Source organism: Chiroxiphia lanceolata, unplaced genomic scaffold (assembly GCF_009829145.1).
Source record: "Chiroxiphia lanceolata isolate bChiLan1 unplaced genomic scaffold, bChiLan1.pri scaffold_59_arrow_ctg1, whole genome shotgun sequence".
NCBI lineage: Eukaryota > Metazoa > Chordata > Aves > Passeriformes > Pipridae > Chiroxiphia > Chiroxiphia lanceolata.
The window spans coordinates 156,246-167,911 of record NW_022476527.1 but is presented as its reverse complement, the minus strand read 5'-3'; the positions used below and the strand labels follow the sequence as shown (position 1 = coordinate 167,911).

At 63.2% G+C, this 11,666-nt stretch overlaps 2 protein-coding genes across 5 annotated transcripts; both read right to left on the bottom strand.

Annotated features, from left to right (window-relative positions):
* Positions 1–934: 934 nt before the first annotated feature.
* Positions 935–3,878, bottom strand: LOC116781734 (eukaryotic translation initiation factor 3 subunit A-like). Of its 4 annotated transcripts, XM_032677456.1 has the most exons (6): positions 3,088–3,287; positions 2,724–2,988; positions 2,246–2,623; positions 1,911–2,168; positions 1,382–1,691; positions 935–1,191 (listed from the first exon to the last, which is right to left on the bottom strand). In XM_032677456.1, the coding sequence occupies exons 2-6, from the start codon at positions 2,826–2,828 to the stop codon at positions 1,070–1,072; spliced, it is 1,173 nt and encodes a 390-aa protein (XP_032533347.1). In that variant the 5' UTR covers positions 2,829–2,988; positions 3,088–3,287; the 3' UTR covers positions 935–1,069. The 4 variants fall into 4 exon arrangements, with proteins under 4 accessions (XP_032533347.1, XP_032533349.1, XP_032533350.1 ...); XM_032677458.1 differs by lacking the exons at positions 935–1,191; positions 1,911–2,168 and having other exon boundaries at positions 1,408–1,738; positions 2,226–2,466; positions 2,567–2,586; positions 2,706–2,988; positions 3,088–3,878; XM_032677459.1 differs by lacking the exons at positions 935–1,191; positions 1,382–1,691 and having other exon boundaries at positions 1,728–2,168; positions 2,246–2,466; positions 2,567–2,586; positions 2,706–2,988; positions 3,088–3,878.
* A 40-nt stretch (positions 3,879–3,918) lies between these two features.
* Positions 3,919–7,719, bottom strand: KCNA7 (potassium voltage-gated channel subfamily A member 7). Its single transcript, XM_032677402.1, has 2 exons — positions 7,132–7,719; positions 3,919–4,752 (listed from the first exon to the last, which is right to left on the bottom strand). Exons 1-2 carry the CDS (start codon positions 7,702–7,704, stop codon positions 3,919–3,921), a joined length of 1,407 nt encoding a protein of 468 aa, XP_032533293.1. The 5' UTR covers positions 7,705–7,719.
* Between the last annotated feature and the right edge of the window lie 3,947 nt (positions 7,720–11,666).

Sequence of the window (11,666 nt, the reverse complement as noted above, 5' to 3'; positions counted from 1 at the left end):
GTGGGGCGATGGGAGGGGCTGGGAGACACTGGGAGGCACTGGGAGAGGGTGAAGGGGGAGAGAGAGGGGTTGGGAAGAACTGGGAGAGGCTGGAGGAGGCACTGGGAGTTACTGGGAGGGACCGGGGGGGCACTGGGGGTGACTGGGGGGCCACTGGGAGGGACTGGGAGAGCCTTGGGGGGCACTGGGAGGGACTGAAGGGGTACTGAGGGTGACTGGGGGGGCACTGGGAGGGACTGGGAGAGCCTTGGGGGGCACTGGGAGGGACTGGAGGGGTGATTGGGGGGGCACTGGGAGGGACTGGAAGAGCCTTAGGGGGCACTGGAAGAGACTGGAGGGGTCACTGCGGGTGATTGGAGGGGCACTGGGAGGGACTGGGAGACCCTTGGGGGGCACTGGGAGGGACTGGAGGGGTACTGAGGGTGACTGGGGGGGCACTGGGAGGGACTGGGAGAGCCTTGGGGGGCACTGGAAGGGACTGGAGGGGTCACTGCGGGTGACTGGGGGGGCAATGGGATGGACTGGGAAAGGACTGGGGGTTACTGGGGGTACTGATTTGGACGGGGAGGGGCTGGTTTGGACTGGGAGGGACTGGTTTGGACTGGGAGAGGGCACTTGGGGGTCACCCCTTCCCCTCCCGGGGGCCCTAAATATACACCTGCTGAGTCAGCAGTGCCACCGCCAGGTCAGAAAGGGGGGCCCGGGGACCCCCCCCGGTCCTTGTGACCCCCCAGCACCGCAGGAGGGTCCCTGGGACCCCCCGGGACCCCCCCGGGACCCCCCCGGGACCGCCCTGTCACTCCCCCACCCTCACATGAGGGTCTTCATGGCCCCCCCCGTGACCCCTGTGACCCCCCCATCCTCCCCCAAGGACCTCCCGGCCCCCCCCCACCCCCACGAGGACCCCCCCCGGCCCCTCCCATGACCCCCCTGTGCCACCAAGCGTCACCTTTTTTATTGTCCCGTGGGTCGGGGGGCTCTGGGGTGTCCCCCCCGTGTCCCCACCCCCCCCACTGACACTCACAGGCGCCGGGGGGGTCCCGGGGGAGGATTTTGTGTGAGTGGGTGGTCATGGGATGGCCCAGATGGGGTAGGGGGTGGTCAGTGGGTCAGTGTGTGTCCGGGGGGGTCCTGATGTGTCCTGGTTGGTCCTGGTGCAGCCACGACCCCACTCGTGGATCCTGGTGGGTCCTGGTGAGTCCTGGTGGGTCCTGGTGCAGCCACAACCCCAGTCGTGGATCCTGGTGGGTCCTAGTGGGTCCTGGTGTGTCCCAGAGCATCCTGGTGTATCCTGGTGCAGCCACACCCCCACTCGTGGGTCCTGGTGGATCCTGGTGGGTCCTGGTGGGTCCTGGTGTGTCCCGGAGCATCCTGGTGTGTCCTGGTGCTGCCACAACCCCACTCGTGGGTCCTGATGGATCCTGGTGGGTCCTGGTGGGTCCTGGTGCTGCTACGACCCCACTCGTGGGTCCTGATGGATCCTGGTGGGTCCTGGTGGGTCCTGGTGGGTCCTGGTGCAGCCACGCCCCCACTCGTGGGTCCTGATGAGTCCTGGTGGGTCCCGGTGTGTCCTGGTGCAGCCACGCCCCCACTCGTGGGTCCTGGTGAGTCCTGGTGGGTCCCGGTGTGTCCTGGTGCAGCCACGCCCCCACTCGTGGGTCCTGGTGAGTCCTGGTGGGTCCTGGTGGGTCCTGGTGCAGCCGTGACCCCACCTGTGGACCCTGGTGAGTCCTGGTGGTTTGTAGTGCAGCCATGACCCCACTCGTGTGTCCTGGTGGGTCCTGATGTGTCCTGGTGACTCCTGGTGAGTCCTGGTGGTTCGTGGTGCAGCCACGACCCCACTCGTGTGTCCTGGTGGGTCCTGATGTGTCCTGGTGTAACCATGAGCACACTCAAGTGTCTTTGGTGTCCTGGTGGGTCCTGGTGCAGCCACGACCCCACTCATGGATCCTGGTGAGTCCTGGTGGGTCCTGGTGCAGCCACGACCCCACCAGTGTGTCCTGGTGGATCCCGGAGCATCCTGGTGTGTCCTGGTGGAGCCACGACCCCACTCGTGGGTCCTGGTGGATTCTGGTGGGTCCTGGTGCAGCCACGACCCCACTCGTGTGTCCTGGAGTGTCGTGGTGTGTCCTGGTGAGTCCTGGTGTGTCCCTGTGCCCCCCTCGGTGCCTTTGGTGTCCTCCCGCACCATGAGCACACTCGGGGGTTCTTAAGTGTCCTCGAGTGTCCTTGTGCCCCCTCAGTGTCCTCGAGTGTCCTCAGCTGTCCTCGTGCCCCCCAGCGTGTCCTGGTGCCCCCTTGTCCATCCTGGGACTCCCTCCTTCACCCAACATGTCCTGGTGCCCCATTCTCTGTCCTGGGACACCCTCGTGCCCCCCAGCATGTCCTGGTGCCCCATTCTCTGTCCTGGGACACCCTCGTGCCCCCCAGCATGTCCTGGTGCCCCCTTGTCCATCCTGGGACACCCTCGTGCCCCCCAGCGTGTCCTGGTGCCCCCTTGTCCATCCCGGGACACCCTCGTGCCCCCCAGCATGTCCTGGTGCCCCCTTGTCCATCCTGGGGTGCCCTCAGAAGTCCTGGTGACCCCTTGTCCATCCTGGGACACCCTCGTGCCCCCCAGCATGTCCTGGTGCCCCATTCTCTGTCCTGGGACACCCTCGAGCCCCCCAACATGTCCTGGTGCCCCATTCTCTGTCCTGGGACACCCTCGTGCCCCCCAGCATGTCCTGGTGCCCCCTTGTCCATCCCGGGGCACCCTCAGAAGTCCTGGTGCCCCCTTGTCCATCCTGGCACACCCTCGTGCCCCCCAGCATGTCCTGGTGCCCCATTCTCTGTCCTGGGACACCCTCATGCCCCTCCAACGTGTCCTGGTGCCCCCTTGTCCATCCTGGGACACCCTCATGCCCCTCCAACGTGTCCTGGTGCCCCCTTGTCCATCCTGGGGCACCCTCAGAAGTCCTGGTGCCCCCTTGTCCATCCTGGGACTCCCTCCTTCACCCCAACATGTCCTGGTGTCCCCTTGTCCATCCTGGGACACCCTCATGCCCCCCAGCGTGTCCTGGTGCCCCCTTGTCCATCCTGGGACACCCTCGTGCCCCCCAGCATGTCCTGGTGCCCCATTCTCTGTCCTGGGACACCCTCGTGCCCCCCAACTTGTCCTGGTGACCCGTTCTCCATCCTGGGACACCCTCAGAAGTCCTGGTGCCCCCTCGTTCACCCCAACATGTCCTGGCGCCCCCTCCTAAGCCATTGTGCCCCCCCCAACGGGCACCCTTGTGCCCCCCAGTTTGTCCTGGTGCACCACTGTCCGTCCTGATGCCCCCCAAAAACTCCTCCTGGTGCCCCCTCGTGCCCCCCAGTTTGTCCTGGTGCACCATTGTCCGTCCTGGTGCCCCCCCAGTTCCTCTTGGTGCCCCCCAGTTCCTCCTGGTGCCCCCCAAACCCCTCCTGGTGCCCCCTCGTGCACCCCACTTTGTCCTGGTGCCCCCCACTTCCTCTTGGTGCCCCCCTAGTTTCTCCTCGTGCACCCCCAGTCTGTCCTGGTGCACCGTAGTCCATCCTGGTGCCCCCTGAACTCCTGCTGGTGTCCCCCAGACTCCTCCTGGTGCCCCCCAGTTTGTCTTGGTGCCCCTCAAACTCCTCCTCGTGCACCCCCAGTTCATCCTGGTGCCCCCCAAACTCCTCCTTGTGCACCCCCAATCTGTCCTGGTGCCCCATAGTCCATCCTGGTGCCCCCCAAACTCCTCCTGGTGCACCCCCAATCTGTCCTGGTGCCCCCCAGTCCATCCTGGTGCCCCCCAAACTCCTCCCTGTGCACCCCCAGTCCGTCCTGGTGCACCCCAGCCGCTCCCGGTGCCCCCCAAACTCCTCCTGGTGCCCCCTCACGCCCTCCCAAGGCCCCCCCTCTCCCCCCTCCCCTCACACCTCGGTGACCAACCTGCCCCCCCAGCCCTTCTCCCCTCCGGCCTCCCCGTCCACCCCCCAGCCCTCCCCGCGCCCCCCACCCTCCTTGGGGTCCCCGGGCGGGTCGGGGGGCGTGGGGTGGTGCGGGCAGGGGGCCACGGGGACCACCTCCCCCGTCTCCTCGCCGCGCAGCTCCCGCCGGTAGAAGTAGGAGAAGTTGGAGACGATGACGGGCACGGGCAGGGAGATGGTGAGCACGCCGGCGATGGCGCACAGCGAGCCCACCAGCTTGCCGCCCACCGTCACGGGCGCCATGTCGCCGTAGCCCACGGTGGTCATGGTGACCACGGCCCACCAGAAGGCCTGCGGGATGGACGTGAAGGCCGTGGCCGCGTCCTCGGCCTCGGCGAAGTAGACGGCGCTGGAGAAGAGCACGACGCCGATGAGGAGGAAGAAGATGAGCAGGCCCAGCTCGCGCATGCTGGCCCGCAGCGTCTGGCCCAGGATCTGCAGGCCCGTGGAGTGGCGCGACAGCTTGAAGACGCGGAAGACGCGGACGAGGCGGATGACGCGCAGCACGGCCAGCGACATGGCGGGCTGGCCCAGCCCGCGCTGCGCCGCCAGCTCGGTGCCCAGGGCGATGAAGTACGGGGCGATGGCCGCCAGGTCGATGAGGTTCATGGCGCTGCGGAAGAAGGCCGCCTTGCTGGGGCTGGCCACCAGCCGCACCAGCAGCTCCAGCGAGAACCAGCAGATGCAGACGGTCTCCACCACGAAGAAGGGGTCGGCCAGGCGGTGAGGGGGGGGCGCGGAGGGGGCGGTGGCGTTGGAGGGGGAGGAGGTGGTGGGCTGTGGGGAGAGAAGAGGGGGCAGGGGGTTAGTGGAGGGGTGTTGAGGGGGTTGGAGAACTCCAGCTCCATCACCCACCGTGGGCGGGTGAGACCCTTCCCTCCCGTCCCCCAGATCTACCCCCAGTACGAGGGATGGGGCTTGGAGACCCCCCAGGGTGGGTCAGTGGGGTTGGAGACCCCCCAGGGTGGGTCAGTGGGGTTGGAGACCACCCAGGGTGGGTTGATGGGGGTTGGAGACCACCCAGGGTGGGTTGATGGGGTTGGAGACCACCCAGGGTGGGTTGATGGGGGTTGGAGACCCCCAGGGTGGGTTAATGGGGCTTGGAGACCCCCAGGGTGGGTTAATGGGGGTTGGAGACCCCCCAGGGTGGGTTGATGGGGGTTGGAGACCTCCAGGGTGGGTTGATGGGGTTGGAGACCCCCAGAGTGGGTTAATGGGGTTGGAGACCCCCAGGGTGGGTTAATGGGGTTGGAGACCCCCAGGGTGGGTTGATGGGGTTGGAGACCCCCAGGGTGGGTTAATGGGGGTTGGAGACCCCCAGGGTGGGTCGATGGGGTTGGAGACCCCCCGGACCCCCAGATCCACCCCCGGTTTGGGGAGTGGGGGGGTTGGAGATCAACCACAACGGAGAGTGAGGACACCGGGAAGGGAGAGGGGGAAGGTGGGGATGGGGAGGATGAGGATGGCGATGGTGAGGATGGTGACAATGAGGACACTGAGGATGGTGAGGGTGAGGATGGTGAACACAAGGACACATCTTGGTGATGATGCCAAGACTGGGGGCGGTGACCACGAGGACACTGAGGATGGTGAGGATGAGGATGGTGAGGATGAGGATGGCGATGATGAGAACACTGAGAATGATGAGGGTGAGAGTGGTGAGGATGAGGATGGTGAGGGTGAGAACACTGAAGATGGTGAGGATGACATGGGTGAGGATGAGGATGGTGAAGATGACAGGGGTGAGGATGAGGATGGTGAGGGTGAGAACACTGAGGATGGTGAGGATGACATGGGTGAGGATGAGGATGGTGAAGATGACAGGGGTGAGGATGAGGATGGTGAGGGTGAGAACACTGAGGATGGTGAGGATGGGAATGGTGAGGATGAGGATGGTGAGGGTGAGACACTGAGGATGAGGATGAGAATGGTGAGGATGAGGATGGTGAGAGTGAAAACACTGAGGATGCTGAGGATGACAGGAGTGAGGATGAGGATGGTGAGAGTGAGAACACTGAGGATGATGACGGTGAGGATGGTGAGGATGGTGATGGTGATGATGAGGATGGTGAGGATGACACGGGTGAGGATGAGGATGGTGAGGGTGAGAACACTGAGGATGGTGAGGATGAGAATGGTGAGGATGAGGATGGTGATGGTGGGGATAAGGGTGGTGAGGATGACACAGGTGAGGACAATGATGGTGAGGGTGAGAACATTGAGGACAATGAGGATGATGACAGTGACAATGGGGACACTGAGGATGGTGAGGATGAGGATGGTGAGGATGAGAACGTTAAGGGTGGTGAGGATGATGACGGTGAGGATGATGATGGTGAGGATGAGGTTGGTGACAACGGGGACACTGAGGATGGCGAGGATGATGATGGTGAGGGTGAGAACATTGAGGATGGTGAGGATGAGGATGGTGACAATGGGGACACTGAGGACAGTGAGGATGATGATGGTGAGGATGGTGACGGTGACAATGGGGACACTGAGGACGGTGAGGACGATGACGGTGAGGATGATGATGGTGAGGATGAGGATGGTGACAATGGGGACACTGAGGACAGTGAGGATGATGATGGTGAGGATGGTGACGGTGACAATGGGCACACTGAGGACGGTGAGGACGATGACGGTGAGGATGATGACAGTGAGGATGGTGACGGTGACAATGGGGACACTGAGGACGGTGAGGACGATGACGGTGAGGATGATGACAGTGAGGATGGTGACGGTGACAATGGGGACACTGAGGACGGTGAGGATGATGACGGTGAGGATGATGACGGTGAGGATGATGACGGTGAGGATGGTGACTGACAATGGGGACACTGAGGACGGTGAGGACGATCATGGTGAGGATGATGACAGTGAGGATGGTGACGGTGACAATGGGGACACTGAGGACGGTGAGGATGATGACGGTGAGGACGATCACGGTGAGGATGATGACGGTGAGGATGGTGACAGTGACAATGGGGACACTGAGGACGGTGAGGACGATCACGGTGAGGATGATGACGGTGAGGATGGTGACGGTGACAACGGGCACACCGAGGACGGTGACACCAAGCACACGCCCTGCTGACAACGCCAACCCCGAGGCCGGCGACCACGAGGACACCGAGGGCGAACGACCACGACGACCACGACACCTCCAACCCCCCCCCCCCCCCGTCGGGGCCTCACCTGCGCGTCCCCGTCGCCGCCGTCGCCGCCGCCGGGCCGGAACTGCGGCAGCGTCTCGAGGCAGAAGACGACGATGGAGACGAGGATGACGAGCACGGAGAGCAGGGCCACGGCGCGCGCCGCCGGCGAGCTCTCGGGGTGCTCGCACAGCAGCCAGGCCCGGCGCCTCAGCCCGCCCCGCGGCAGCGCCGGCGGCGCCTCCACCGCGAAGCCCTCGGCCTCGCGCAGCCGCTCCTCCGCCTCGTCGCCCAGCTGGTAGAACCGCAGCTCCTCCAGGAACACGTCCAGCGGCACGTCCGGGGGCCTGCGCAGCCTCCCCCCGGACTGGTAGTAGTAGAGGACGGCGCCGAAGGCCCCGCGGTGGCGGTCGAAGAAGAACTCGCGGCGCTGGGGGTCGAAGTAGCGGCGCCGGCGCCGGGGGTCCCCCAGGAGGGTGTCGGGGAAGCGCAGGAGGGTCCGGCCGAGGGTCTCGAAGCGCCGGCCGGCCACGTTGATGGCCACGCGCTCGCAGCAGCCCAGGGGCTCCCCCATGGCGGGGGGCGGAGAGGGGGGACCCCCCGGGCGGGCGGGGGGCGGCGCGGACGGCACCGAGGGCAGGGTGGGCACGGGGGGGGGACCCTGGAGGTTTGGGGGGGGCTCTGAAATTATTGGGGGTTCAAGGGGACCCTGAAGGTTTGGGGGGGTCCTGAAATTATCGGGGGTTCAAGGGGACCCTAAAGGTTTGGGGGGGGACCTAAAATATTGGGGGTCCGAGGGGGTCCTAAAGATTTGGGGGGGTCCTGAAATTATCGGGGGTTCAAGGGGACCCTAAAGGTTTGGGGGGGGACCTAAAATATTGGGGGTCCGAGGGGGTCCTAAAGATTTGGGGGGGTCCTGAAATTATTGGGGGTTCAAGAACACCCTAAAGATTTGGGGGGGGTCCTGAAATTATTGAGGGTTCAAGAACACCCTAAAGATTTGGGGGGGGGGGGGGCTTGAAATTATTGGGGGTTCAAATGGACCCTAAAGATTCGGGGGGGGTCCTGAAATAATTTGGGGTTCAAGGGGACCTTAAAGATTTGGGGGGGGGGGGGTCCTGAAATTATTTGGGGTTCAAGGGGACCTGATTTGGGGGGGGTCCTGAAATTATTGGGGGTTCAAGGGGACCCTAAAGATTTGGGGGGGATCCTGAAATTATTTGGGGTTCAAGGGGACCCTAAAGATTCGGGGGGGATCCTGAAATTATCTGGGGTTCAAAGGGACCCGATTTGGGGGGGGTCCTGAAATTATTGGGGGTTCAAGAACACCCTAAAGATTTGGGGGGGGGGGGGGGGCCTGAAATTATTTAGGGGTTCAAGGGGGTCTTAGAACTTTGGAGGACCTCAAAGATTTGGAGGACCCCAAGGATTTGAAGGACCCCGAAATTATTGAGGGCTCAAGAACACCCTAAAGATTTGGGGGGAGCCCCTGAAATTATTTGGGGGTTCAAGGAGACCTCAAAGATTTGGAGGACCCCAAAGATTTGGAGGACCCCTAAAATATCAGGGGTTCAAGGGGATCCTTTGGGTTTTGGGGACCCCCAGAAGGGTTGGAGGGACATCGAGGTCTCACAGGGTTGGGGACACCCCGAAAGTTGGGGACACCCCGAAACTTGGGGGTCCTGACACCTGTAGGGGACCCTGAAATTGTTGGAAGTCCCAAAGGGGGACCCTGAAGATTTGGGGACCCCCCAAAATTATTGGGGGCCTCAAAGGGACCCTGAAGATTTGGGGGCACCCCAAAATTATTGGGGGTCTCAAAGGGACCCTGAAGATTTGGGGACCCCCCAAAATTATTGGGATATAAGGGGACCCTGAAGATTTGGGGGCACCCCAAAATTATTGGGGGTCTCAAAGGGACCCTGAAGATTTGGGGACCCCCCAAAATTATTGGTATTTAAGGGGACCCTGAAGATTTGGGGACACTCCAAAATTATTGGGGGTCTCAAAGGGACCCTGAAGATTTGGGGACCCCCCAAAATTATTGGGATATAAGGGGGACCTTGAAGATTTGGGGACACCCCAAAATTATTGGGGGTCTCAAAGGGACCCTGAAGATTTGGGGGGGCCCAAAATTATTTGGGGTCTCCTGGCACCAGGGTCCCCCCAAACCTGCTGTCCCCTGTCACTGGTGTCCCCAAACCTGTCACTGGTGTCCCAAACCCTGTCACTGGTGTCCCCAAACCTGTCACCAGTGTCCCCAAACCCTGTCACTGGTGTCCCTAAACCCTGTCACCGGTGTCCCCAAACCTGTCACTGGTGTCCCCAACCCTGTCACTGTGTCCCCAAACCCTGTCACTGTGTCCCCAAACCCTGTCACTGGTGTCCCCAACCCTGTCACTGTTGTCCCTAAACCCTGTCACTAGTGTCCCTAAACCTGTCACTGGTGTCCCAAACCCTGTCACTGGTGTCCCAAACCCTGTCACTGGTGTCCCCAAACCCTGTCACTGGTGTCCCCAAACCTGTCACCAGTGTCCCTAAACCTGTCACTGGTGTCCCTAAACCTGTCACTGTGTCCCCAAACCCTGTCACTGGTGTCCCTAAACCTGTCACCAGTGTCCCCAAACCCTGTCACTGTGTCCCCAAACCTGTCACTGGTGTCCCCAAACCTGTCACTGGTGTCCCCAACCCTGTCACTGTTGTCCCTAAACCCTGTCACTAGTGTCCCTAAACCTGTCACTGGTGTCCCAAACCCTGTCACTGGTGTCCCAAACCCTGTCACTGGTGTCCCCAAACCCTGTCACTGGTGTCCCCAAACCTGTCACCAGTGTCCCTAAACCTGTCACTGGTGTCCCTAAACCTGTCACTGTGTCCCCAAACCCTGTCACTGGTGTCCCTAAACCTGTCACCAGTGTCCCCAAACCCTGTCACTGTGTCCCCAAACCTGTCACTGGTGTCCCCAAACCTGTCACTGGTGTCCCCAAACCTGTCACCAGTGTCCCTAAACCTTGTCACTGCTGTCCCTAAATCCTGTCACTGGTGTCCCTAAACCTGTCACTCTGTCCCCAAACCCTGTCACTGGTGTCCCCAAACCCTGTCACCGGTGTCCCCAAACCTGTCACCAGTGTCCCTAAACCTTGTCACTGCTGTCCCTAAATCCTGTCACTGGTGTCCCCAACCCTGTCACTGTTGTCCCTAAACCCTGTCACTGGTGTCCCCAAACCCTGTCACTGGTGTCCCTAAACCTGTCACTGGTGTCCCTAAACCCTGTCCCTGCTGTCCCCAATCCCCCTGACCCCTGTCCCTGGGTGTCCCCCCCTTGTCACCCAGGTGACCCCAACCCCTTTGATCCCTGTGTCACCGGGGGGTCCCCAAACTCTGTCCCTGCTGTCCCCAAATCCCGTGACCCCGGTGTCACCAGGGGGTCCCCAACTCTGTCCCCAAATCCCCGACCCCGGTGTCACCAGGGGGTCCCCAATTCTGTCCCCAAATCCCCGACCCCGGTGTCACCAGGGGGTCCCCAACTCTGTCCCCAAATCCCGTGACCCCGGTGTCACCGGGGGGTCCCCAACTCTGTCCCCAAATCCCGTGACCCCGGTGTCACCGGGGGGTCCCCAACTCTGTCCCCAAATCCCGTGACCCCGGTGTCACCGGGGGGGGTCTCTGTCACCTGCCGCCGGGTGTCCCCTGTCACTGAGTGTCCCTAACCCCTGTCCCTGCTGTCCCCAACCCCCCCCCGACCCCTGTCCCTGGGTGTGACCCCCCTGTGTCACCCAGGGGGTGTCCCCAGCCCTCCTGACCCCTGTCACCAGAGGGTCCCCAATCCCTGTCACTGGGGTGTCCCCCCTGTCACTGGGGTGTCCCCAACCCTCCTGACCCCTGTCCCTGGGTGTCCCCTCTGTCACCGGGGTGTCCCCAACCCTCCTGACCCCTGTCCCTGGGTGTCCCCCCTGTCCCTGGGTGTCCCCTCTGTCACCGGGGTGTCCCCAACCCTCCTGACCCCTGTCCCTGGGTGTTCCCCTGTCCCCAGGGGTCCCCCAGCCCTGTCCCTGGGTGTCCCCCTGTGTCACCCGGGTGTCCCCAACCCTCCTGACCCCTGTCCCTGGGTGTCCCCCTGTCACCGGGATGTCCCCCACCCCTGTCCCTGGGTGTCCCCTCTCTCCCCGGGGTGTCCCCTCTGTCCCCAGGGGTCCCTGCCCTCTGTCTCTGGGTGTCCCCCTGTGTCACTGGGGTGTCCCCCTGTGTCACCTGAGTGTCCCCCCTGTCCCCTGGGTGTCCCCAGCCCTCCTAACCCCTGTCCCTGGGTGTCCCCCTGTCTCGGGGTGTCCCCTTATCCCGGGGTGTCCCCTTATCCCGGGGTGTCCCCCCTGTCCCCTGGATGTCCCCCCTGTCCCCGGGTCGTGCCCCCCTCGTCCCTGGGGGTGTCCCCCCCCTGTTCCCCGGGGGTGTCCCCTGGCCCGTGCCCCGTCACCGGGTGTCCCGGACCCTCCTCGCCGCCGTCGCCGCCGCCCGGGCCGTAAACAGGGTGCCCACAGG

Bases quoted from the DNA above. Each gene is read 5' to 3' on its own strand.
- LOC116781734 (XM_032677456.1), bottom strand. From the start codon at position 2,828: ATGGGGCACCAGGACATGCTGGGGGGCACGAGGGTGTGCCAGGATGGA. The intron at 2,624-2,723 runs ATGCTGGGGGGC...GGGCACCAGGAC, and splicing joins GGACAAGGGGGCACCAGGAC to ATGCTGGGGGGCACGAGGGT. The intron at 2,169-2,245 runs CACTGAGGGGGC...GGACACCAAAGG, and splicing joins CAGCTGAGGACACTCGAGGA to CACCGAGGGGGGCACAGGGA.
- KCNA7 (XM_032677402.1), bottom strand. From the start codon at position 7,704: ATGGGGGAGCCCCTGGGCTGCTGCGAGCGCGTGGCCATCAACGTGGCC. The intron at 4,753-7,131 runs GTCGTCGTGGTC...CTCTCCCCACAG, and splicing joins GGGGGGTTGGAGGTGTCGTG to CCCACCACCTCCTCCCCCTC.